Consider the following 26077-nt stretch of genomic DNA (forward strand, 5'->3'; position numbering starts at 1 on the left):
TTCTGTTTGGGGTGAGGGACTGGGGGTGCCCTCTGCTTGTAGGGCTAGCACCCCCGTTCTCCTGGGGAGGGAACCCTCCCCTTGGGGAGTTATTGAGGTGGGGGATGGGAGACCCCTTCCCCTTTCTGGAGAGGCAGGGTTCTACCCCTTGCCCTCGCCCCCCTTCGCGCTGCGCTCCGTGGCAGGAAGTTTGTCCCGGCCGCCCTGCCGTCCGCCGGGCCGGTATCCAAGGCGGGCCGAGAGAGCGGCCCCTAGCAACGGGCCGGGATCGGCCCCCGGCGCCATGGCAGCCGCCGCCGCCTCCCCCACCGTCTTCCTGCTCATGGTGAACGGGCAGATCGAAAGCGCCCAGGTAAGCGGGGCCGGCCGGGCCTTCGGGGGGGTCTCTGAGGCCCTTTCCCCCGGGCTCCCCCGCCCGGGCCGCGCGCCGTGGCTCGGCCCCGCCGGCCTGGTGGTGCCGTTGCCCGGCGCCCGCCTCCCCTGGCTCCGCTCCGTGCCAGGACGAGCCCATGGCAAGGTCCCAGCACCGCGGCTCGGCAGGCTGCCAGAGCTGGGGCATTAGCCCCCGCCGGCCCGGGCTGGAGGGCAGCTAAAGGGTGGGGCTCCCCGGGCCGGTAACCTGGGCCTCCCTTTCTTCTCCAGTTCCCAGCGTTTGACGAGCTCTACTGCAAGTACTGCTTCGTCTACGGCCACGACTGGGCCCCCACCACGGTGAGTGCCCCGCTGCGTCTGCCCGTGGCTGTGCCACCGCCCGTGGAGCCGCGCCCCCAAATCCCACACAGCGCGGCTCGCGGAGTTCAGTGGGTCAGGCCTGTGGGCAGGGGAAACGTAACCCCCGGGGGCAGGGACTCTCTTCGGTGCTTGCAGCAGAGAGCCCTGTGCCACCTTATAGACTAACAGACCTATTGGAGCGTGAGCTTTCCTGGGTGAATACCCGCTTCGTCAGTGTTTGTACAGCGCCTAGCACAATGGGGTCTTGGCCCATGACTGGGGCTCCTAGATGCCACGCTAATACGAATAAAGAAAATAACTCAGTAGGATTTGGGGAAAGAGGGGGGACAATGACTACAAGTGTCTTTTTCCCTTTATTGTCGTGGAAAGGTGGAGTGGTCTAGTGCAGGGGTTCTCAACCTCATTCTCTCTGAGACCCCCCCCCCAACATGTTAAAAACTCCACGGCCCAGTTGTGCCTCAGCTACTTTTTTTTCTACATATAAAAGCTAGAGCCAGCATTAGGGGGTAGCAAGCAAGGCTGTTTCGCAGGGCCGCACAACACTGGGGGCCTCACAAAGGCTTCAACTTCAGCCCCAGGTGGCAGGGTTCAGGGCCCTGGGCTTCAGCCTCACATGGCAAGGCTTTGGCTTTCTGATCTGGGCCCCAGCGAGTTTAACACTGGGCCAGCTTGGCAGACCCCTGAAACCTGTTCGTGGCCCACCAGGGGGCCCCAGACCCATGGCTCAGAACCACTGGTCTAATGAACTGAGCACAGCCCTGGGAATATATCCTAAACTCTAATACCATCTCTGCCACTGAATTTTGAGCAAGTCATTTCACTTTTCTGTGTTTTATTATTCCCTTGTTTAGAAAATGAGATGAATTATTCCTTCTCCACTTCACAGAGGAAGTGAAGAGACGTATTAATGTTGGTACAGTGCTTTGAAAAACTAGAATGCTGTGTATGTGCTGTGTGTTGTGGGTTTAGTTATACTTATCCTTTATTTTGTGGTTTACATATTCAAAACACTTTTTTTAGTTATTATGAATGCAGTCAATGCTCTTCATAAATGTTGATAAGATTAGCTACTTGCTAATTAGTAGGAATAAGGGTCAGATTTTAAATGGGTTTAATTTTGCATCAATTTGTTTGCCCAACCCTGCATTTGCACATGCAAAATATTGTATGTACAAATTGAAGGTTAAGGAGCTTTGGTTATTAAAAATATAAGCTCTTTGGGCCAGGGTCTGGAACTTGGTCCAGGTGGTCTGTCTGCAAACAGGCAAAGAAGTTTTATATTCACTAAAAGCATATGCACTTTCCACTCTGTAATGTGAGTAAACAGCAGCAGCTTGTATTTGTACAATATGTAAGCTCTTGTTTTAGGGTTTGGAAGAGGGAATATCTCAGATCACCTCTAAAAACAGAGATGCACAGCAAGCCCTTGTGTGGAATTTTCCAATTGACATCACCTTTAAAAGTACCAACCCCTCTGGCTGTAAGTAAACCACAAAGATGTATGGCTGAATACAGGTATTTAGTACATGAAGATTGTAGTTCTGGACTGGTAGGCTGAGAGTCCTTTGCATCTTCATAGCATATGCTAGTATGACCTTCTGGATAAGGGAGACTATGCCCAGCAATTGTTGGAGAGTCACAAATATGCATGGTTCTGCATGTCACCTTTTGCCTTGTGAATGAAGGGAAGCCCAACATTACAGATTAATTTTTGACTTTTGTTCTATTGAGTCCAGTTTGTGTTTTCTCTTGATGGTACTTTTAGGCAATTCATTTTTTGAAGTTTCCCAAGATGAAATTACTGTGGGCTCCCCCTTTATCATTTCTGGCAATTAAACTTGCTTAGAATAGATTCTGTGCACTCTGAGGGGTACCATATTTCTTTTAATATTACCTTTCCTGAATGAGACTCTTTCTTAGAAACCAGAAAGCTTTACACTAATTCAATAATACAGTTAGCACTGTTTACTTTCTTATACACACTGGCGTTTAGTTCCCTAATGCAGGTAAATAAATACATTTTTGTCCCTGCAGTTCTTGACTCTTGCTTTCAGGTAATGTTAAATAAAAGTAAATTAGGAATGAGTTTAAGAAATTATAGGGCCATATCCATCCCCTTCCTGGTCCTTGCCCTTATATTAACTCCTATTTTCTTTTTAAGGGCCACAAATAGTGGTAAGTGTCTATGGACCTGATCTTTTTGGAAATGATGTCGTCCGAGGTTATGGAGCTGTTCATGTTCCGTTCACACCTGGAAGGTGGGTTAAAGATGGTTATTGTTTTGGTTTCAAATGTTCCTCCCAAATACAATTTGATCTCAGCTCCCTCTTTTCTAAAGTAAAATAATCAGAGCCAAAATAAGTGCCCCCCAAGTGTCTGTATAACTTGCTTACGCCACAGGTATGGAATCTATTATCTGGCACAAGCCTTGGTCGTTGGACCTGAGCCTTGCTTTTTATTCAGTGCAGGTTTGGTTTTAATTTGTGGAGGGGGGAGGGCAGTTGAACAAACTGGCCCAGATCCTCAAAGCGATTGAGGCACCAAACCCCTATTGCTTTCAGTGGGAGCTAGGCACCTAAATGCCTTGGAGGATCTGGGCCTGCAAGTCTTCGCTTCAGCACTGTCGTGTCTGTCGTGCAGACTGTACCACTTGGGTTTGAAGGTGCTCCCCTAGCTGGCCTCTCCTGTGCCCTTTGCAAGTTCCCCATGCAAGCTGCACATAGGAAAGTTTGAATTCATTACTTACAAGTTACTTCTGGATGTCTCACATTTTTTAAATCTATATTTGGACTTTCATTATCATAGTAAATACAGGAGTATTGGAAATTGGCATTAGGTTTATTTCATCAATAAGTTCTCTCTCTTTATCAATTCCATTTCAGTCATAGAAGAACCATTCCTATGTTTGTTCCAGAATCCACGTCTAAGCTGCAAAAAATTACAAGGTAATAATCCAAAGGTGTTATTAGTAACATGGGAAAGGACATTTTTGTTTTAATTGATGGTGTGTCTGACTACTCAGTATGTGCACGCACTTGTGAGTTTTTTTTTTTTTAAGGTTAAAGACAGTCCTATGAGTTTCATGGACAATGTGGCTTTATCCATCAAAGCCTTACTCTAAAATTTAACATTAGCAGTCTGCTTGGAGTAATGCTCTGTAACTTCTTCCTTTTTGTTATCCATGGATTTGAAAGTGTGAATTTGAAAAGCACTTGCAGTATTGCTGCCAGTATAGCACTGTGTCTTTTTGAAAAGTAGCCACCAAATGATAGCAAAGGCAAACAACCACATGTTCCCTTCTATTCTCTGAAGCTTCCAAAAGAAAAAACATTGACACTGATGAAATTGTGCGAGTAAGCAAACTGGCTTCCTATGTAGAATTGAAGTAAACACATTCATTTCTTTCTAGAATAGATTTCACTAGTATTACACTTATCTTTCTTCATGTAATTCAGCAACATCTGCTGCAGGAATTACTCCATAATGAAAACAATCATTATGAGGATGCAGAATGTTAAGTACAGCATAATATGTTTTAAAAATATAATTGGACTGTTCCACAAGGGACATTTTTACGTTCTAAGAATGAGTGCCAGAATTTATTGGTTGTAATCAGTTCTTTTTCTTGAACAGTAACTGCCTCTTTTTCCTCTGTACATGAATTTTTATTGTTTTTCTCCCTCATTTTTTTTCCCTCCATCCTGTCATAAAATCTCAGTATTTAAGAGCCAGAACTGATGGAGACCTTGAGCTTCACAGAAAATGCTTGTAGAAAATAGGACATCCCATATCCAGCTGCAGTGGGCGCATGGTTAAGGAGTTAGTCCTGAAACCCACTGGGATGTCTTTGCGCACATCTGAGTCCTGTCCAAGTAGCTCTGGTTGAGGGAGCAGTGTGACCTCGTGGGTAGAGCACCGGACTGGGACTCAGGAACCTGGGTTCTATTCCTGACTTGGTCAGTGGAGTGCTGGGTGACTTTGGGCATAGGCACTGACTCCGTGGGTGCTGCAGGGCTGGAGCACCCACGGGAAAAATTAGCAGGTGCTCCGCACCCACTGGCAGCCAACCTTCCCCAGCACCCACCCCCTGCTCTCCACCTCCTCCCCTGAGCGTGCCGCGTCATTGCTCCTCCCCCTCCCAGCGCTTCCCTCCCACCACCTAACAGATGTTTGGTGGCTCTTAGGGCTTTCCGGGGGGAGGAAGCGGAGGGGGGAGAGAGAAGTGGGGATGTGGCATGCTCAGGTGAGGAGGCGGTAAAGAGGCAGGGACTTGGGGGAAAGGGGTGGACTTGGGGTGAGGGTGGGGCAGGGGGAGTCGAGCACCCATGGGACAGATGGGAAGTCGGTGCCTATGACCTTGAGCAAGTCATTTCACCTCTGTGTCTCAATTTCCCCATCTGTAAAATTGGGGTAATGATGCTTATCTCCTTTATAAAATACTTTGAGATCTACTCATGACAAGTGGTGATAAAATCATGATGATGAGAGCTAGGAATTATTATTCAATTGAAGGGGACCTGGGCATTGAAATCCATTAGGCAGCTATGGAAATCAGCCTCCATGTGTAAAGAACGGGTTGAATTTAAAAAAAAAACTCTTGAGTTACTTGGAAGTACAAGTCTCATTGACAGTCACTTACATGCTTTTGAAAATTCCATGCAATGGCAATAATTTGTCCCATTTTACAGTTGTGGAAATCTAAGACACAGGGGCACTACAAGACTTGTCCTTCATCATGCAGCAAATTAGTGTCAAGACTGTCATTAGAATCCAAATTTTCTCTCTCCCAATGGGGGCTGCGGGAAGGGCGGGCCGAGGGATGTGCTGGCGCCCTTCCCGCAGCCCCAGTTGGCCTGGAATGGCAAACCGTGGCCAGTGGGAACTGCGATTGGCTGAACCTGCGGATGCTGCAGGTAAACAAACCAGCCCAGCCCGCCAGTGGCTTTCCCTGTCAGGCCACGTGCCAAAGGTTGCCGATCCCTGCGCTGGACCTAACAGTGTACATGCTGTAACAATCTACAACGGGTAGGCAACCTATGGCACACGTGCTGAAGGCGGCACGTGAATTGATTTTCAGTGGCACTCACGATGCCCAGGTCCTGGCCACCGGTCTAGGGGAGTTCTGCATTTTAATTTAATTTTAAATGAAGTTTCTTAAACATTTTAAAAACCTTATTTACTTTACATACAACAATAGTTTAGTTATATATTATAGACTTAGAGAAAGAGATCTTCTAAAAACTTTAAAATGTATTACCGTCACGCAAAACCTTAAATTAGTGAATAAATGAAAACTCTGCACACCACTTCTGAAAGGTTGCCTACCCCTGATCTATAATATGCTTGGCTACTATGCACCTTATCCACTTAAAAATCTAATCTGTTTTAGTAACTATATTACATTTTGGGCAATAAAATCAGAGGGCAAGATGCATTCAGTCAGTAGCCATTGATCCTTGCGCTGCAGATGGCTCTTTTACTGTATTTTAGTAAATTGTCAGGTGACATCCTGATGATGATGCATTGATTGCTGAAAAAACTCATATTCTCTCTCACTCCAACTGGTTAATTCTGAATTTGTGCTACTGACCAGCTGTGGTGGATGGAAATTACACATTGAAACAAGCTGTAGATGGTTAGTACGTTGACAGAATTTGGCTTCTTGAAACTAGTGGTGAAGTGGGACCGTTAAAGGTTTCTTGAACCCCAATACTACTGCTCCTGTTATAAACTTTATCTGTTCTGATTAACTTATGTTAACTTTTGTATGGCACATGCAATTTGGTATGGCTTTTTGCAACTCTGTTAAAGGAGTGGCTCCTTGAGGTTATGTACAGCTGATCTAGACACTGCATTGTGCAGTGAATCCAGATTTGGTCTGCCTGTTCTTCACAATTGTTCTAAACTAAATTGTCCACTAGTCTCTTCCTCCTTGTGCGGGAAAGGGCCCCACATATTGGCGGAATACCCTCTAGTCTGTGTTAGTGAAGATTCCATCATTCATACTCCAGAAGTAACTTTTCTCTGAGTTAATTGAACATTTCAGACAGATTTGTCCATCTGTATTAAAAGCAGTGGCCCAGAGGGGAAACATTTTATAGATCCCAGAGTTTGTTTGTGAAATATCACAGGGTCCTGAGTTAAATTCAGCTGTTTTAATGCCTCTGACAATAGAGATTGAAATATGCCAGCCGTGCAGGATAGAAACACCTTGTGGAATGATTTGGGCTATTTGTTGAATAGGTTAAGCAGTTTAGTAGTGTGTAACATGGAGTTGAGATGTAAAGTAGCAGGAATATAGCTGAGTTTAAAGAGAGAGAGTTGTAATCAGGTAAGGCAAGTTAGCCTCTGTATGTTTTAATAAACACATTAATGTAGTATAATCATGACAGCACTGCAACTACTTCTCTTTTTACCAGATGAAAACTTCTGGCACCAGAGAACAAACTGTACTGCCTCAGATATGTATATTAAAGAAAGAAAAACAGGAATTCTTCCCAAAGTCTAGGCAGCTTTTTAACCTTCTGTTGGCCTATTATGGCACACTCAATGCAATTTCTAACGCAATATACTATGATAGAGTAGCGTAGAAATGCGATAGATAATAGGGATTTTAAAATATGAGTGAAAGGATCAGGAGGGGAGTCAGGAAAGCATTTCATAATATTTCAACAATGGAGTGTTTCCTTTATGGGGCAGCCAAAATAGAACCTGCGGTGGGAGGACTTATTTTAATTTGTGATCTGTGGGCAAATTTAAACACTGGTTTACTGTGGTTATTCAAAGAACTTCCACTGAGAGTAAACACTTCCTAGTTTTAGCATGCTAATCTTTAACAATCAGATTGTGATAGAATCATAAACACCTCAACGTTAGTGGTACCGTACTCCACAAGTAAGTTGTCCCATTCATTTCAATGGGAATTCTTGCAGCATAAGATATTACTCAATGTGCCTGATCCAGTGCTCAGTGAAGTCAACAGAAGGACTTGCATTGCATTCAGTGTACAGTGTGAGCAGGTGTATCGCAATCTGTCCTTAAATTAGTCTTAAAATACTGCTGTAAATAAGTTAGCCAAAGGCTTTTATTTTCTGTAGGCCTCCCACCCAAAGGACGATCTATAAAGGAATGGTGAAGCATATACTTGCACAAATTTCTCCTGAATGAGGACTCCTGGACATAACTTTTTCCCTGTCCAACATGTATTTGTTATAGCTGTTAGGTCCCCCCCACCCAGATCCTTAAAATTAGGTGTTATTAAAATATCTTTGACATAAACTGACCCTCCCTCACTCAGAAATAACTAAAACTTAACGTGTGACGAGTGGGTATTTGCCCATGAAAGCTTATGCTCCAATACCTCTGTTAGTCTATAAGGTGCCACAGGACACTTTGTCGCTTTTTAAATTTAATAGAATATAGGTGAAATTAGGAAAAAAGGAAAACTGGTCAGTAATCCAGAGGTGACATTTACCTTTGATCAAAGTAGATAAGTAGCAAGGAAAAAAATATATCAAGCTTTAAAAATTCCTACTATGAACAGGGGGAAACATATTCTTTTATTTCGGTGCATACGATGAACCTTCCTTATAACAATTCTAAATGCTACAAAGTATGACACATCATTGAGTTGTTTTCTTTTCTCCTTCTCCAAGTTGGCTTATGGGAAGATATCCAGAGTTCACTGACCCAAAAGTGGTGGCGCAGGGAGAAGGCCGAGAAGGTAAATGATCAGGAATTACTGTCTCTAACTCCTCTATTACTATGGACCAGATCTTGGCCAGTCCGTTTCTTGTTAATGCTTTAGGAGGTTAATTGAGCATATTGAGAACACCAGGTCCTGGTATTCTGTGAGATATCTAATGACTGTTCAACCAGCTTTACTGGCTAATGGTGTTGTCCTCCTATTTCTAGTGATCATGGTGCGATCCCAAGGCTTTGTAACCATTTCCTTCAATGTGGTGACTAAAGACATGAAGAAACTGGGCTATGACGTAAGCCCGTCAGACATGCAGAACCCTTCAGTGGTGTCTCTTACAGATGGGATTCATAACCATTAAGTGATGGAGTGGGAGGAATTTTCAAAGACACGCGTGGGAGGCAAACACCGTACTTGTACTGATTTTCTATTTTAATATGAAAGCTCAAGCCATAAGGTGTGTTGCAAAATACCTTTCTATCATAACCTTTTGTACACTTTTTAGTTAACGAATAGCCAGTTTACATTTTGTTTTTAAAAAATGGTTTCATATATTCCAAACATCAATGCAGGCCTAAAATTGTTTACTAATGATTTTGAAGTGGTAGTGGAAAATTCAAATTGCAATACCTTCCTAAAGGAAGGGAATCTGAGAACATTTCAGTGGCACATTCATGCACGTTCTTCTGCAAAAGCAACAAAAAAGTGGGTTTTTTCGGGGGGGGGGGCAGGGGAAATTCACAGAGAGTTAGGTGTTTAATATCCCCTTGCTTCGTGCATTTACCTCTCATTTGGCACCATTGAGATTTAAGTGCAGCTATTGAGGGAGAAATAGATCTCGGTGTGAGGATCTGGAAAAGAGCACACTGCCTGAGTAAACAGGACGTGCACTCAGCCATAAGCAATGGGGAATCCTCTGGCTCACCCTGTTACGGATCCCCCTGTTACGGATCCCCTCTGCTGTAAGGGATTGCCAGGAGTAGCAGTCAGGGCCATCTCTTCCTGGTTATGCAACTTTCTGGAATTTGTGCATTTTCTTTGTTATTGCTGAAGGTACTTCTCCCCTTGTCCTCTTAGCCCAGCTTTTCCCTTTGCTTGATTCCACAGTAAGCTAAGTAATAACTCTGTGATGATGGCAATGAAATGAGTGTGCTCTCACAAATCCAGCATTCTAATGGCAGTCCAGGATACTCTGTGAGGCAGGTAATTGTTTAGATGGGTCCTATACCATGGCTTTCAGTAGCTAACAAACACAGTAAGGAAAATTAACGTGCTGAATTTCCAGTTTGATTTATGAAGGTTTTCCTCACTGTTTGGATAACCTTAGAAATTGTCGTAATGTTGTTTCTTGTTACAGTACATGGCAACAGCTCCAAAGCTAACACACTCTTCTCAGCTGGCTGCAGTTTGAGGGTACAAAGAAAGGCCTTCATTCCAAGGCTATGTCTACACTGCAGTAAAAGAGCAGTGGGCAAGGCCGCAGCTGGCCTAGGTCAGCTGACTTGTGCTGCGGGACTGTAAGATTGCTGTGTAGATGTTTGGGCTCGGGCTGGAGTCCTGGTTCTGAAACCCTGTAAGGGGGGTGGGTCTCAGAGCCCAGGTGCCGGACTGAGCCCAAACATCTACGCTGCCAATGTTAGCCCTGCAGCCCAAGCCTGAATCAGTTGACCTGGCTGCTGAGACTCAGTGCTGTGGGTTTTTTACTGCAATGTAGACAAACCCTGAATGTCCTCCCTTCCCTGACCGTTCACATGACTCTCAGCTAAGCTGATATTAGAGCTCTGCATTTGGGTTGAATAAACCCAAATAGCTCAATATTTATATTTTTTGTCTTTTGTGTGTTTTTTTTCCTTAAGGGAACCATTTATTGGTCCAAAGTAACACAAGCTTTAGTCTTCTTATGATCTTTCCACCATCCTTTGTGTCCAAACTACAGAACTTAAATCCATAGCAAGACGTGATTATTTAGTCAATTTGAGAGACTGTATTTGGGTACATGGTTTGCACATTTTGACTTCAAATACCATGAGAAGACCAGACTTAATATTATTTCACCCTGTTTAGAAGTCACTGATACATTAAAAATCTTTTGGAAAAACAAGCACAAAGAAAAACAAATTTTGAACCACTGCACATGCATAGTAATATTAAATAAAGCGTGCTATTTAGAGTACTAGAATTCCTTGTGTATGTAAAGCTGTACACCTTGAACACTGTGTTTTGTAAATCTAAATGAAGATCTTGTAAAGCACCTTGGAATTTTGCTCTGTTACTTAATCATTTTGTACTTTTATAAATGATTTTACAAATGTGTGGTGTTCACATTATTTTTCATACATTAGCTTTTATTCTCTATCTTCGTTGTGCTTTTTGAATGATAACACTACCACCCATTATACAACAAAGCCACAACTGAGCTCAAATTAATCAGACTATTTTTCCTGTTTATTGGCTGCTGTAGGAGAAAGAGAGATTGTTGAGTTTTTTTTAAATACCTAGTCGGTTACAACAGTGAGGGTAGCCATATAAGTACCTTGATAGACCAGATTTGAAACGTTTGAAAAGCAGAGAGAAATAATGTAGCACAAGCGAAATATAATACACGAGATTTTTACTGACTTGAAATGATTTAATATCCCTGTCCAATTAGAGCAAAATTGCATGATGATTCCATGCATGGTACCCTATTAAACTGAGGAAAAAGTCCAAACTTCACTCCCACAGTGATACAAGGAGTTTGTTCACATCCAACACTATAGGGCATTGTGGATACATGAGCTTGTATAATTACAAATTTTAAGGGGATTTCACATACAAATTTCACATAATAGTTTGAAGTTGCCATTTATGTTATTCATTGTTCCTTCCTCCTGTTTCCATTCTTCCGCTGTCTTTTTTTGGCTGAGATTGGTGAGGGCTCCTTCGACTAAGGCTGTAAGAACATGCCTTGTTGGCCATACTCGCCAGGTAAAACCATGACCTGATGGATTGAAATAATTCTCTCTTGGCATTAGTGACACGCAGGTGTTAACCACTCTAAACTGGCGGGGGGGGGGGGAATATTTTCCAATTCAGTGTATTTTCAAATCAATAATCTAATCACAGTACCTTAGAGACAATGTCTGCATTTTAGATGATACAGTGAGTGTCACATCTGTCAACTACGTTTTTATAACGTCTATTGTCTTTGTGCTTCTTGAGGGTCCCTCTTTAAGATCATCCCATTCTTTTAATCCTGTCTTCAAGGTGTTGGGATCCTGTGCCTTAGCCCTCGTCCAGACTAACCCGCGGCATCGGCGGGTTAAAATCGATTGCTCGGGGATCGATATATCGCGTCTAGTCTGGACGCGATGTATCGATCCCTGAGCGCGCTTACATCGATTCCGGAACTCCGTCAACCCGAACGGAGTTCCGGAATCGACACGGAGAGCCGCGGACATCGATGCCGCGCCGTCCAGACGGGTGAGTACCTCGATTTTAGAAATTCGACTTCAGCTACGTTATTCCCGTAGCTGAAGTTGCGTATCTAAAATCGATTTTAATTCCTAGTCTGGACGTGGCCTTAGTAGGTAAGCACTTCAGAGCAGGGACATTTCAGTGTCTGGTGGTTTGCCTGTTGTGCAGCACCATGTACGTGTCTTGTGCTATCAAAATACCAAGTACAATGACTCCTGGCAGATCCTAGAACGGCTACTTCTGGGCGCATTCCACACCAAAAAAATAAAAATTTTGCACACAATATTTTAAAATTCTGCAACTTTTATTTGTCAACATAACATGACATCATCACACTAGTTTTCAGTTATTTTGGTAATTTATTTCAAGATACCTGTCAGCAAGTATGCCTGTAACAATACAGACACACATACAAATTCCCCCAGAAGTAGAGAGTTAAAGAAACACCTATGACAGCCCAGTTCCTGTTTCTCTGTCCCCTTCTCCCACCCCCAGAGCCCAGCTGGGAGGCCAGATGCCCACACCTCTCCTCCCTTGCCCAGATACCTGCACCCTCTCTCCCACTACAAAGCCCAGCACCCCTCATCCCTTCCCAGAGCCCAGACATGGCTCCCCCAGCACAGACACCCAGTTCCCACCCCTCCCCCCCAGCCCAGGAATCCGGAGGGAGAAACAGCCTGCTGCTTGGTCCCAGGCTTGCATGAAGTTTCTTGTGCGCTGCGGTCTCCTTCCCCCAGGGCATGCTGGGAACTGCATCTGCCAGAAACCCTCTCGTTCCCTAATCCCCGCCCCCCATGCACACACCCAGTGTCTTCTATGTGCGAGCTGGCTCTGCCAGGTCCAGTGGCCTCTAGTGGCTGCCAGCAGCACTGCAGCCCTTTTCAGGGCTGGGGGGAGGAATTCTGCACACCCTATGTTCATTTCTGCAAAATTCTGCATTGTGCAGTGGTGCAGAATTCCCCCAAGAGTAAATGGCAATCAGTGTCACTCCTTCATTACCTGTATGGCTGTCAACACACTGGCTCCAGAGACTGTCCGTTAGCTCCCCAACTCCCTCAGCCTTAAGCACTGGAAACCAAACCAAGATCGCCTGCACACATATGCTTAGGCTACGTCTACACTACACGCCAGCTGTTGGTGTGTAGTGTACCTCTAGCTACACGCCACAGTGAAAAGCAGGCTATGTCCACACTGCGGCGTGTAGCTACATGTCAGTGAAAGGCTCTGGAATAGGGGAGGAAGTGTGGAAAGGCTTCAGCAGCTCCCTGCTGCTTCCCCCAAAGCCTTTCCCTGCAGGTCTGGGAGGTGTGGCTTAGCCAAGTAGGGAGCCATGTAGGTATGTACTCAGGTACGCATCTACACCCTTCAGGTGTGTCTTTACTCTTCTCACCTACACAGCTCCTCACCATCTCCGCTCCTGTTTATCCCTATGCCAGGAGGGCTACCCATGTTTGTACTGTATGCACCGCTGAACAAAGTCGCAGTGTAGACATACTTTGTGAAAAAAGGGTACATGCTCCACTGAGGACAGGGAGAGAGGCTTTGTTCTGCTAACATAATGAGGATAAGGAAGAGAAGAGACCACACCCTAATGCCCAGAGAGCGACAGAACAGAGTCCTAGACTCACAAGCATTATATTTAATAAGATAGTTACAGTTTGTGGGAAATCTATTGAGATTTCATCTCTGCAACTAGTACAAATTTAGTAAATATTGAAGATGTCTTGTTATAAGAAGGAGGTCACCGTACTATAATAGATACCTAAAGCCATTTCATTCTGCTCCCTCCTCAGTGAGTTGGAACAATACCAGTGGTTTTATTTATTAGATCTGGCCCAATGGGCAGGTCACCCTACTACCACCAACTGTGGCTGTAACCCTAAGCTTACAGACTGATGTCATCCAGAAAGTCAATGTGCAGGATTGCCAATTTTGAACTGCCCACAAGATTAAAAATACACATAGCTCAAGCCAATCAGAAACCAGCATGTCCAGCCTGCCACCAATGGGAGCAGCATTAAAAAAATACACTTTTCGCAAAGCCAGGTGGATGTTCAATGCGCTTTAGCTTCACAGCAACAGAACCTTCAGCCATTGTCTCAGCCAGGACACTTGTCAAGGCAGGTTTTAGTGGCAGTGACTCAAGCAATGGGGTTTCCAGTACATCTCTTACACAATTATCATCCCACTCTGGAGTAGGTCTCGCTGTAAGGAATTCTCCTCCAGTTCACCCCATTACTCCTGGCTGTGTGCCTTAAGACAAGGCTAACTCCTTCTTTTTGTCTACAGCCTCAAAAAGTTTTTACACCTATTTATACCACCTAGCCATCACTCAGCTAAGTCATGCAGGTTATCTCTAAGGAACCGTGACAGAGAGTGCGATACAGTTGTCTATATTATGAGCATATGTCACGCTAAGATAGGTCTCCTGATTTGGCCCAGGACTTATTTTCACAGAGGGACTGACTTTCCCAGTGGTATGTCTGTCACCTCTTCTGGCCTGCTGTCCTGGGCAGATTGCCTTCACCAGGTTCTTCTGGAAAGTGTCACTCAACACAATGTATATGAATGGGTTGATGCAGCTGCTTGCGTAACCCAAGCTGATAGCTACGTTGTAGGCATACAGGAACATAATGGAGGGCTGGGTGATCTTGAGATGGACCAACTGCAGGATATAATAGGGTGCCCAGCAGATAAAAAAGGCAGAGCAGATGGTTATTGCCATCTGCATGATCTTCTTAGTCCTGACTCGAAAGTTTCTCTGGGGCAGTGGCAGCACCCTGCATGAAATGTGCTTCTGTATCTTCAGGTACACAATGCAGATGACCAAGAGCGGGATGACAAACGCCAGGAAGAACTGGTACAGTGTGTACCAATAAATATCAACCGAGAGGTTGGGTAGGATGATGCCACACCCAGCTTTGCTGCCAGGCAGAGCAATGGGCTGGGTGTACATGAACACTGGCACAATGCTCAGGAGAGACAGCAGGTAGAGCAGCAAGATCACCAGGGCGGCTGTGCAGGGGGTGCGCATGTAGGCGGAGCGGATGGGGTGTACTGTGGCCAGGTAGCGGTCGATGGCCATTGCCGTGAGGATGTACGTGCTGGCAAACTGGCTGTTGGCATCTAAAGCAGTGATGATGGTGCACATGGCAGCCCCGAAAAGCCAGACCCCATTCCCTAGGAGCTGATGGATAAGCAAGGGCATGCCCAGCAGGAACAGGAGGTCTGTGACGGAGAGGCTCACGATGAAGACATCTGCAGTGTTGTGGTTTCTCTTGGGTCTTTTGGTGATGGTGTAGATCACAATGCTGTTCCCTACGGTGCCCACTAAGCAAATGATGCCAAAAATGACAGGGAGGACGATGCTACTGTGGTCTTCCGTTTCCTTGGTGCCTGCTGAGAAAAAGAACAACATATCATTTGGACATACGCCTCACAGGTAGAAGGCGGAAGGGTTGTGAGCCATTCCTCTGTGGATCTGCCCCTCACCCATCCCAATAGACATACATTACTGGGAATTAATTAGCTAAATAATAATAATAGAATACATAACCAACCTCAGCTTCCCCCCGAGAATCAAACCAAACCTGCTTTGCAGTTGGAAAATGTTTAGGCAGCCTTTTTACATTATTATTTCTTAGCTGTACAGTATAGCAGGCCCAGAAGCATCAGATACTATTATTTTGGGGTATTTCCAGCCCTATAGGAAGCAGGCCCTGGTGGCAATTGCATGAGAAAAATTGTTCTTCCTGTCTCCTACCTGGAAAATGGACCTTTTCAAAGGTCACTGCAAGGCAGCTCTCCTGCCCTTCCCCCGCCGCCCCGTGATGTTCATCTGCCCAGCTCCCTAAGATACTAACTGTGAAAGCACTTTGGAAATACCTCTGCTCTGGCATAGAAGTGCAAAAGTCTATGAGGGTTGTTGGTGAAGTTTCAGTATCGCGCCATGAGCCTCCAAGATAAATCTTCCAAGGATGTTCTCGAGGGAGAGGAATATTCAAGGTCAACTCCTCACCCTTCTAGCCTTAAATTGTTCCTCCTGTCCCGATTTCTGCTGGCAGGTAGCAGCAGCAGCAGTAACCTTAATGGATGTGCTTTCGTTCATCCCCCCATGCCACACACTAGTTGTTGGCCACGCTAAGGCATAGCCAGCCTTCTCTGGCTTAGCACAGCAAATGCAAAGTGACTTCGTAGCCTGCAGACAGAAGGCTAATTGAGCACGTCAATGAGACGTCGCCTTTGAAAAATGAACTTTTGACCAGAGCCAAAATGTCAAGTTAATTAAAAATAAAATGCCGCATCTGTTAGCGCAGACCAACCTCCAGCCCTGTGTGCTCGGTGCGGGCGACACTTCCTGCTCATCAGCCTGACTCATGCTAATCAATCGCTGGTTATTCCAAAGGTGCATGATATCTTTGTGCCCAAAGGCCAGACCCAACTGCCATTGCTAGGAGCTGGATTGGGCTGTAAACCTGGGTTCTTTTGGTCCGGGCTGATTAGCATCTCAAGAAGACTGCACTGTCATCATTTAATGCCTTTCACAGCATCCGTGTTTAATCAGCCAGCAATTATCCTTCAGCTGAGACCATTGTTACTTCACAATGGCTAACGATCAAAACAAAACCATAGCTGCTTTTCCTTTTGAGGCGCAGGAGGTTAGTGTAAGATGGGCCATGACGTACTCTGTTGGGTTTTGGTTTATTTTTTAACTGGAATAAACAAACTGTACTTAAGTCAAGTCTAGTCCTCATTTAGATATGGCTTTGCTAATTGGGCAGATGATGTTCAAAGAAGACAATAAGGAAGGGGAATCAAGCAAAGGAAACAGACGCTCAGGTTCATTGCAGAGCTTTGGTGAAGATAAACCTAAGAAGCGGAAAAGAGGTGAGTTTACGAACTTGCTCTGTTTTATTAGCCAACCTGCACAGCATATCTGGGGCCAAATGTTCAGGCAAGCGCTAACCCGTGTGCACTCAGATGACAAGCTTCTAATACCCATGTGACGACTTATACATGCAAATCCACCCAGGGTCAGTGCATGTCAATCCTGTGTCCTGTGTGCACAGAAAGGTGTTACTGTGTCGTGTGTTTTGGGCATAGGGATTAAGATGTCCCACTCTACTGCCACCAAGAGGTCATTAAAAAAAAACAACTCAAGGGCCACTTTGACTGATGTGATGCATTTTAACAGGCCTGATCCAAAGCCCAGTAAAGTCAATGGCACTTCAATGGGTTTGGGATTAGGCCCAAAATACAGGGTCATCCTGAAGCGGTCCCCTTTACCCTGCAGCAACTAAAAACATGACGCTGCCTCCTTCTCCGAAAGCCTGGAGCCCACACCGGTAGGAGTGCAAAGCTAGCATTCTAATGCCAGGCGATCCTTCTCCCAGGGGCGCACCATCTCCCTCTGCACCCCACAGCTTTCAAGGGCAACTCCTGCTTGCTGTGGTTCAAAGCCCTCCTGCCAATAAACAGCAGCTTTCGAACACCCTGTTCCATCAGCCAATTAAAAGCCTGAATTGTGCCATGAAAAAAAGTCACCAGCGCATGGATTTGTTCAGTGCTTGGGGATGGGGAAAGCAACTGGCAGCAGCACTTTGCTTTTAAAGGGTCTTTTACACATTAGCTGCCTGGCAGGGAGGAGAAGGGTACCCATGTTGGTACCGTCCCATTAAAGTACAGTTCAGGCTGAGCTACAATGGAAATTTACATTGGCCTTGCGATGTCTGGCAGGGGCATGAAAAATCCACACCTGACACATGTAGAATTCAGTAGTTAAAAAGTGTTCTTAAAATGTACGTCTGTTAGTTATATACTTAGTGGTATATGTAAAGGTGCATGTGTTGTAGTAATCTGTTTATTTTAAAGTTCTAGACGGAAATCACCGCCAGTGAGCTTCCCCACTGTCTGCAATTTGGGGGGCGTGTCATAAACAGATAGCTAAGGGTTAATGTCTCTTTCACCTGAAGCACCTGACCAGAGGACCAATCAGGAAACCGGATTTTTTCAACTCTGGGTGGAGGGAAGTTTGTGTCTGAGTCTTTTGTCTGTCTGCCTGCTTTCTCTGAGCTTTGGAGAAGTAGTTTCTGCTTTCTAATCTTCTGTTTCCAAGCTGTGAGTACCAAAGAATTTGTTTCTTTTATATTTACATGAATATAGTGCTGGAGTGCTTTGATTTGTATTCTTTTTGAATAAGGCTGTTTATTCAATATTCTTTTAAGCAATTGACCCTGTATTTGTCACCTTAATGCAGAGACACTATTTGTATGTATTTTTCTTTCTTTCTTATATAAAGCTTTCTTTTAAGACCTGTTGAAGTTTTCTTTACTGGGAAACTTCAGGGAAGTTGAGTCTGTACTCACCAGGGAATTGGTGGGAGGAAGGAGTCAGAGGGAGATCTGTGTGTGTTGGATTTGTTCGCCTGACTTTGCATACCCTCTGGGTTGGGGGGGGGGGGGAAGGGAGATTGACTCGGTGATTCTGGTTTCCAGGACTGGGAACGGAGAGGGGGAGTCACTCTGTTTGGATTCGCAGAGCTTGTGTCTGTATATCTCTCCAGAAGCACCTGGAGGGGGGAAGGGGAAAAGGATTATTTCCCTTTGTTGTGAGACTCAAGGTTTTTCAGGGGGACCAGAGTGCCCCAAAACACTCTAATTTTTTGGGTGGTGGCAGCAGTACCAACTCCAAGCTGGTAACTAAGCTTGGAGGTTTTCATGCTAACCTCCATATTTTGGACGCTAAGGTCCAAATCTGGGACTAAAGTTATGACAAGACAGTACAGTGTAGACAGACTTCTTCCATCAACCTAGGGCAGTGGATTAACTACAGCAATGGGAGAACTCCACCCATCTCTGTCACATGTGTCTAGACTGCAGCACTCCAGTTCTGCAGCACCGAAACAAGCACAGGGAAGATAAGGGCCAAATCTTCAAAAGTGGCACTCTTTGAATTCTACCCTAGGTCTCCAAAGCTGAGTCCCCATCCCCTGAGACACTCCCAAATTAAGGGCCACTTTGGAAAACATGGGCCTAGAGGACACTGCAGGTCAGTTCCAGAGCCAGATGCAGAACCCAGGAGTCTTGCTGCCCTGTCCTTATATGTATATCGGTGAGAGTTCTGAGATGGTGAACCATACCCAAGAAAAGCCCCTGAAGCTGTTAAGTCTGTGAAATGGGTGAATCTCTCCCTTCACTCACTTTCACCAGGCTGGAGCAGGGGCTTGGGGTTCGGGAGGAGATGCAGGCTCTGAGCTGGGGCCGAGGGGTTTGGCGTGTTGGAGGGGGCTCCTGGCTAAGCCTGCGGCAGGGTGTTGGGGTGTGGGAGAGGTTGAGGGTTGTGGGCGCCATCTGGGCGGCACTTACCTCGGGGGCTCCCGGTTGGTACCGCAATAGGGCTAAGGCAGGCTCCCTGCCTGCCCTGACCCTGCATTGTTCACAGAAGCGGCTGGCATGTCCCTGGACGGGAGCAGAGGGCTCTGTGCGCTGCCCCTGCCTGGGGGCACCGCCACGTAAAGCTCCCACTGGCTGCAGTTCCTGGCCGGGCCATGGTCAGGGCTGGCAGCCAGGGCTGCAGCCAGGTGCAGAGCCTCGGCCAGGCTGGGAGCCAGAGGTTGGGGGTGGGAGCACAGCTGCAGCTGGGAACTGAGGGCAGGGCCAGAGCAGAGCTAGGGCCAGAGCAGCGCTCAGTGGCGCTGCCTCTCTGCTCCTGCCCCCCCCCCCGTGGGGAGCTGGCCTAGGACCTTCCACACTCCCCCAAACATTCCTGTGTGCCCCCCCCCCGCACCCAAGGGAGGCAGGCCCCCCCGCAGTTTGGGAACCACTGCTTTACTTCCTGGAGACTCCAGGACACGCTTGGAGGGTTGGCAACCCTAGATCCTCTTGCATAGTCCAATGGTAAGTACACATTCTCACCAAGGGTCCAACCCAACACTCATGCGGGTCAATGGGAAACTTTCCACTGACATCAATGGGTGTTGGGCTCAGACTCTAAATGTTTAAGCCCAAACTGTCACAGGTATGGAACACCCCCACCCCCCACACAAGGCTGACGTCAGTCCAACGCAAGCAAACTTGGCATCACAACAGCTTTGTGGTGAGGGCACAAAATGGGAAATATACAGAAACCGCCGACCTTCCAGAGTCATTAAAGCAGGGGCCATTGTGCCTGGCCTCTGAAGGACGGGTGGTACGCGCACAGAGAGAGAGAGAGAGAGAGAGAGAGAGAGAGAGAGAGAGTGTGTGTGTGTGTGTGTGTGTGTGTGTGTGTGTGTGTGTGTTGCTTTAATTCACAGTGCCTGGAGTAACATTTCTCAGCACATTCGTAGCCCAAATTCCCCTCACAGCAATTTAATTAGTGCAAGTGTTGATGGCATTAGGGAACTGGAACATGTACTTAATTTCTGCTAACCAAGAAAAATGATTACGTAACTGGGGTGATTACTCACGTCACAAACAGCTGCCTGCCCCGCTGAAAATGCTCTGCCGCATGGACACCACAAGTTAGCTCCTGGCCTTCCCAAGTGTCCTGGCTGAGACAGTGGCTGAAGGGAGGGGGGATGGCATGAGTGGGACCTCAGAGAATAGATGGGTGGTGGAGCGGGGCTAAGATATTTGTGTGTGTGTGTGATTAGACAGTTGGCAACCCTACTCCCAGCCCCAAAGCCACCCCCAGCTGTGGCCCCAACCTCAGCCCCTGGCTCCCAACCCAGCCACGGCTCCAGTCCCAGCCTTGGTCCCCTTATCCCTGTCTGTGCCCTTTCTCCCCCCCACCCCGAGGAGCTGCAGCCCTGCACCCAGCCCCAGTTCCTGCCTGTGGCTCCTGGGGGTGCATTGTGAAAAGTTTGGGAACCACTGAATTAAAGCATAAACTTTAATTAAAGATTAGATCATGTGACAAAACCTCCAGGAACACAGCCAACCAAAACAGGCAACCCTGTGGGGAAGATGCTCTTGCCTGACCCCCCCCCAGGAGGGGAAGGCAGCCCTGTGGCATGCAGCTCCCTGGGGTACAAGTTGTTATATCCTGTGGCACAGCATTTCCTATGGTGAGTAGATGGCAGAACCACACTAGGGTAACAGGTCAGACTCTGACCCAACCCACCCCTCCAAAAAAAGGGGTGTTTGAAATCCTAGCCCAGTTACACCCTCCTTGATATTTCCGAAGGCTGCTCCTGTGAATAACGCTGGGGGCTGGGTCCGGGTGAATGGCTTGGCCAGGATATGTGCACATTTCTAATGGCAAGCTAGGCCCCTGGTTTCGACAAATAGGCAGAGGAGAATAGCTGCACGGCAAGCTCAGGACTTGTTTAGCGAGGGGCTGCAGGGCAGGCTTGAGGGCCATCAGCAGAGCAGGATGTAGGGAGACCAGGGGGCTTCATGTCCAGGTTAAAGCATGCTGGCAGAACTGTTGAGGCAGGGAGCCCAGCACAGGAAAACCAAGGGGTTCAGATTGAGGCGCATCAGCAGAGCTGTGTGTGTGGGGAGCCCAGAACTTGCCTCCTGGCCTTCCTGCAACACCCTTAAATATCAATCAACAGCCACATCAGAACAGTGTTTCCATTCAGCCCGCTGCACTAGCCCACAAATAGAACAAAACGGGAGCTGCAGGAAAATACATTACCCGAGCGTAAAGCAACCGATGCTGCAGTTTGGGTGCTTGTAACTGATGATTTTGCCAGAGGTAGCGTGTAACCCTTGACTGAGAGGACCTGCCCTGCCCCATATGGGGGAACAGCTTTTCTGCACCGCCAGAAGTCTTGTGGCTACTAAAGAAGGAGCAAACTGCCAAGCCAGTTGTTTCAGGTCAGGGTATGTGACTTCCAACTTCCAACAGCAAAACAAGTCCTGATATTGTCGCATGAGAGGGGCAGCTGGTTGTAGTCAAAGGGTGAAATTCACTCCTGTGCAGAGGGCCTGCAGAAAGACTAGGCACCACTTCACTCCTGCTTTATTGCCCAGGACTAGCACAAAAGTACAGGTTACATTAGATTTAAATAGCACGAGACCAAAGAAATACAGACAGACCAGGAGCTTTGGCTGACATCCCAGGGTTACTTCTGAACCAGCTGAATTCACAATATTTCGCTGGTTGTTTTCCACTCCTCCAGCTACCTCCACATTTCCTGTCTTTGGCAAGGGCTGCCATGAGAATGTCTCAAACATTCCCCCTTCACCATTGGGAGGTTTGGATGAGGTTTCAGGAGCATCTGATCATTTGGTCCTTCTCCCAACCAGCCCCATTTATTTAACTTCTCCGCAGTGTTTGGGCAAGGAAAGCCAGCACCTGTGTGATTTGCAAGCAACCCCTGCTTTTACCTGATTTACCTGGGGTGGGGGACTCCATACCACTGAGCGTTGCAGTTAAACTACCTGACTTCCCATTGTAGACAGTGCTATGGCAACGGGAGGGCTTCTCCCATTGCTATAGTTACCATCACTCATGGAGGTGGAGTCCCTATGCTGCCAACAGGGGACGCTCTCCGGTCAGTGTCGATAGCATCTTCACTGGAACGCTACAGCGGGGCAGCTGCACTGGTGCAGGCGTTGTAAGTGTAGACAAGCCCTACGTCTATGCCACCACATACAGATATTAGTTGTGGGTGTGTACCTAAGCTCAAGTGGGCCTCCTGGCTGCCCTCAAGCAAGTCACTTCACTGCTCTGCGCCTCAGTTTCCCCAGCTATACTATAGGGAAAATGATACTGATCTGCTTTGGGACGTGCGTTGAGCTCTCCTGATGAAAAGTGCTAGAGAAGAGCTGGGTCATGATATCCGGGGCCTCAATGATGTTAAACGTGTGACTTAAAATGCCAAGTTTCAGGCCACAAGAAGCGTTGAATACAGAACATTAGTTCTGAGTCAACATTCTGGCACCAGTGATTGTGTGGCTGCAGGCAGCGTGTGGCTGTGCGTGGACAGAGCACGTGTGTGCAGATATCGTAGCTGACACACAGCAATCTCACTGGGACAGCAGGTAGCTGTGCGAGTGACAGGTCGCAGCATAACACAAAGCGGAAGGAAGGCCCTTTACCTGCCCGAGGTGCAGCTGTCATGTTGGACTCATTCGAACCCCACAGGTTGCTGACGAAATCGCTCTTGGGCTCAGCCATCTTCCTAGGATTCAAGAACAAGCAGCCACAGCTCAGTCCTGGAGCTGGGAGTCGCTCTGTAACACGGCAGGCTGTGGTCTAACATAAGTGCCTGTTTCTTACACTTCATGCCACGTTCCCCAGAGGACGCCAGGATCTAGACATGCAGCGATAGTACTCGAGCCATGGTTGACAAGGTGATCACGCTATGGCTTTGGCTACACTAGCATTTTTGTCGCTCAGGGGTGTGAAAAAAACACACACCCCGACCGGCGTACGTTTCACCGACAAAAGCGCCGGTGTGGCCAGCACTATGTTGGCAGGAGATATACCTACCGGCGCTTGTCGGGGGTGGTTTAATTATGCCAGCGTGTGAGTCCTCGCCTGTCGGGCTATACAGGCGACCTTACCGCGGCATGTAACCATAGCCTAAAAGGCACTTACTTTGGCGTAACATCACCATAGAAAAATCTAAGCACACTAGAGCAAGCCACCTACATAGAAAACACAGCCTTCTAATAATCCATTAGCTCTTTCATATTTAGCTATCTCGCTGCGCACCATTTAATCCTCTGTATGTGTGTGTGTTCTTTTTACTCAGAGCTATTGGTTTAAGGTGCTTTGAGTCATCATACGAGCCCAGAAACATACTTAGTCATCTGTCCCAGAGATTAAAGGCTATTCTACAGTATAAAATATATTTTCTGCATTAGGGAAGCTTATAAAAGATTCGGGGGTGGGGGTTACTCACAAAGAAACCAAAGCCACAGTAACCTTTTCATTTAGAATAGAGCTTTTGTCTGCAGATCTATTTGCGCTGAGCAATGCTTTCAGTCAAACGTATGTAAATAGCTGGAGAACTGATTGATCCATCAGAAATGATTTGACATGGAATATACACTGTGTATATGCAGTGTTTGGCGCTGGTGATTTAAATGGACTAGATGTTACGGTTGGCACGGGCTCTACGTGATGGTTAGCACCAGTGCTTAAATGAACTATGCATGGTGGTTAGCACGGGTGATGAACGCGGGTGATTACATGGGTTCTACATCATAGTTAGTGTAGGTGTTCGCGTGGGATGGATGGCCCAGAGAGCAGCAGGCACAGGACAAAATCAAAATGTTTCAAAGAGCACTTGGATCCCACCCTGGTCCTAATCTGCCCTAACGTTGGGCTAGTATCGGCGAGCAAGTCCTTGGTTGTAAAGAAAAGAAAGCAAATAGCAATACCTGTGAAGCTGCTTGACGCGTCCTCCGTTTATTCTCATCAGTGGCCACGGTGCTGATCCCCTCCCGGTTCCTTGCCTGTCTTGCTGCTGAACTGAGCTGCTTTACTAGTGCTCCAGCAGCCAATGAAAAAGCAGATCAGCCAGAGCGATGATAACACAAACCTGCACAAAGCTTGGTTCCCACTAGTCTGGCAGGAGCTGGCCCCCAGCTAAATCCTTTGGGCTTGAAACACCCACAGGATGGGGCTGTTTTCATTAGAAATCTTTAAGGCAACAGGAATAATTGCTGTACACAATCATCACCGGCAGATCTAGCTAGGACCATGTGATGCAGTCACTTTCTAGTCCCCACAGGCTGTGCTCAGAGCCAATGCGCTACAGCAGCTGGGATGGGGTGAAAAGGAGCCTCCCGGAACGCTGAGCTGTAGGACTGTGTTCAGTGCCAGGCAGGGCGCCCAGCCTGCTGCTGCTGTGCACTAATGTACCAATACTGCCCAGTAACAGCGCCTTCTCCCCAAGGATACGAACATGCTTTAAGGGACAGCCCCATCAACATGTACTCGGGGCGGGGCAGGGACATGTAGCCCACAGCGCAATGACCAGCACCTTGGGTTTAAGAACAACGCATCCAGGGACCCTCTGGCTCTGGCTCTGGGATGAGGCAGCAAACTTTTTGGCCTGAGGGCTGCATTGGGTTTCGTAAATTGTATAGAGGGACAGTTAGGGGAGGGGGTCATGGCCTGGCCCCCACCCCCTATCCACCACCACCCTGGGACTCCTGCCCCATCCAACCACCCCTTTTCCCTGTCCTCTGACTGCCTCGGGAACCCCTGCCCCTGACTGCCCCCTGCCAGCCCATCCAACCCCACCTCTCATTCCTGATGCCCCCCCGGGATCCCTGCCCCCATTCAAACTCCTGTTCTTCCAGACTGCCCTGACCCCTATCCACACCCCCGTCCCCTGACCACAACCCCAAACTCCCCTGCCCTCTATCCAAACCCCCCCCCACTCCCTGACCCCTAACCGCGCTACCTGGAGCACCGGTGCCTGCCCCGGAAATCCTCTCTCTGTGCAGAACCCAACCTGGGAAACTTGCTCTGAGACCACCTGCTGTGGGGCCAGGCAGGGGAGCACCGGCTCTGAGAGGCCCAGCAGTGTGTAGCATGAGCTGGGGTACCCAGCAGCTCAACAGCAGCAGGGCGGCATCGGGCGGCTTTGCACGCTCCTGCCAGTGGAAACGGGCCCCTAGAGGGTCCCTATAGGCACCGACAGGGCCAGGCAGCAGCTGAGCAAAGGGCTTGAGAACATCAGTGGCCCCTAAGTGTTGGCTTTTGGCACCTGAAGAGGCTGTAGCCCTAGGAGACTGAAGGCTGTGGCCTTTCTCCCCACTGCGGTACTGTGGCTGGCGTGAGAAGAGGGCTGTTGTTCTGGTAGCCAGCGTGAGAGGTGTATTTGTGAGCCCTCCAGCTCACCGTCACCTGGGCGTGGAAGTGCCCCCACAGGACCTGATGCACATCTCAGAATGAGCCCCGAGGAGCTGTAAGCAGAGGGGCCAGTCTGGGGCCAGAGCATGTGAGCGGCTGCTCATCCCAAGCCACAGGTCAAACACTTTGCCTCAGCAATAGTCTGGCCCCATCTCATGCTGCAGGACAGTGCTGTAAGGCTCCAGTTAAGGCCTGTGTATGTGCACGCCAGGGGCGCGGGGTGGGGGGGTGTTTGAGAAGCCCCAGGCCTGGGACTCAGAGGGTACTGAAAGGAAACCATCCTTCCTGCCGCTTGTCGGGCGTGGGAGCTGCTGGTGGGTGTTGGTTCATTTCTATCACTGGCCTCTCAGAGCCAGGGCACGCTGCCGGCTGGCACATTCCCCAGCA

At 47.6% G+C, this 26077-nt stretch overlaps 2 protein-coding genes across 4 annotated transcripts; one reads left to right on the forward strand and one right to left on the reverse strand.

Annotated features, from left to right (window-relative positions):
* Positions 1-227: 227 nt before the first annotated feature.
* Positions 228-10744, forward strand: B9D1 (B9 domain containing 1). Of its 2 annotated transcripts, XM_050967316.1 has the most exons (7): positions 228-352; positions 643-711; positions 2101-2212; positions 2894-2990; positions 3615-3677; positions 8388-8455; positions 8647-10744. In XM_050967316.1, the coding sequence occupies exons 1-7, from the start codon at positions 284-286 to the stop codon at positions 8790-8792; spliced, it is 624 nt and encodes a 207-aa protein (XP_050823273.1). In that variant the 5' UTR covers positions 228-283; the 3' UTR covers positions 8793-10744. The 2 variants fall into 2 exon arrangements, with proteins under 2 accessions (XP_050823273.1, XP_050823274.1); XM_050967317.1 differs by lacking the exon at positions 643-711 and having other exon boundaries at positions 230-352.
* A 3364-nt stretch (positions 10745-14108) lies between these two features.
* LOC127057974 (melanin-concentrating hormone receptor 1-like) lies at positions 14109-24422 on the reverse strand. Of its 2 annotated transcripts, none has more exons than XM_050967287.1 (3): positions 24208-24422; positions 22918-23000; positions 14109-15283 (listed from the first exon to the last, which is right to left on the reverse strand). In XM_050967287.1, the coding sequence occupies exons 1-3, from the start codon at positions 24243-24245 to the stop codon at positions 14244-14246; spliced, it is 1161 nt and encodes a 386-aa protein (XP_050823244.1). In that variant the 5' UTR covers positions 24246-24422; the 3' UTR covers positions 14109-14243. The 2 variants fall into 2 exon arrangements, with proteins under 2 accessions (XP_050823244.1, XP_050823243.1); XM_050967286.1 differs by having other exon boundaries at positions 14109-15286.
* Between the last annotated feature and the right edge of the window lie 1655 nt (positions 24423-26077).

Source organism: Gopherus flavomarginatus, chromosome 9, assembly GCF_025201925.1.
Source record: "Gopherus flavomarginatus isolate rGopFla2 chromosome 9, rGopFla2.mat.asm, whole genome shotgun sequence".
Taxonomy (NCBI): domain Eukaryota; kingdom Metazoa; phylum Chordata; order Testudines; family Testudinidae; genus Gopherus; species Gopherus flavomarginatus.

Excerpts from the sequence above, each read along its gene's own strand:
- LOC127057974 (XM_050967286.1), bottom strand. The coding sequence starts at position 24,245 with ATGAGAATAAACGGAGGACGCGTCAAGCAGCTTCACAG. Across the intron at positions 23,001-24,207 it reads CGCGTCAAGCAGCTTCACAG|GAAGATGGCTGAGCCCAAGA; the intron begins GTATTGCTATTT and ends CTTGAATCCTAG. Across the intron at positions 15,287-22,917 it reads GACAGCTGCACCTCGGGCAG|CAGGCACCAAGGAAACGGAA; the intron begins GTAAAGGGCCTT and ends TCTTTTTCTCAG.
- B9D1 (XM_050967316.1), top strand. The coding sequence starts at position 284 with ATGGCAGCCGCCGCCGCCTCCCCCACCGTCTTCCTGCTCATGGTGAAC. Across the intron at positions 2,213-2,893 it reads AAGTACCAACCCCTCTGGCT|GGCCACAAATAGTGGTAAGT; the intron begins GTAAGTAAACCA and ends TTTCTTTTTAAG. Across the intron at positions 8,456-8,646 it reads GCAGGGAGAAGGCCGAGAAG|TGATCATGGTGCGATCCCAA; the intron begins GTAAATGATCAG and ends TCCTATTTCTAG.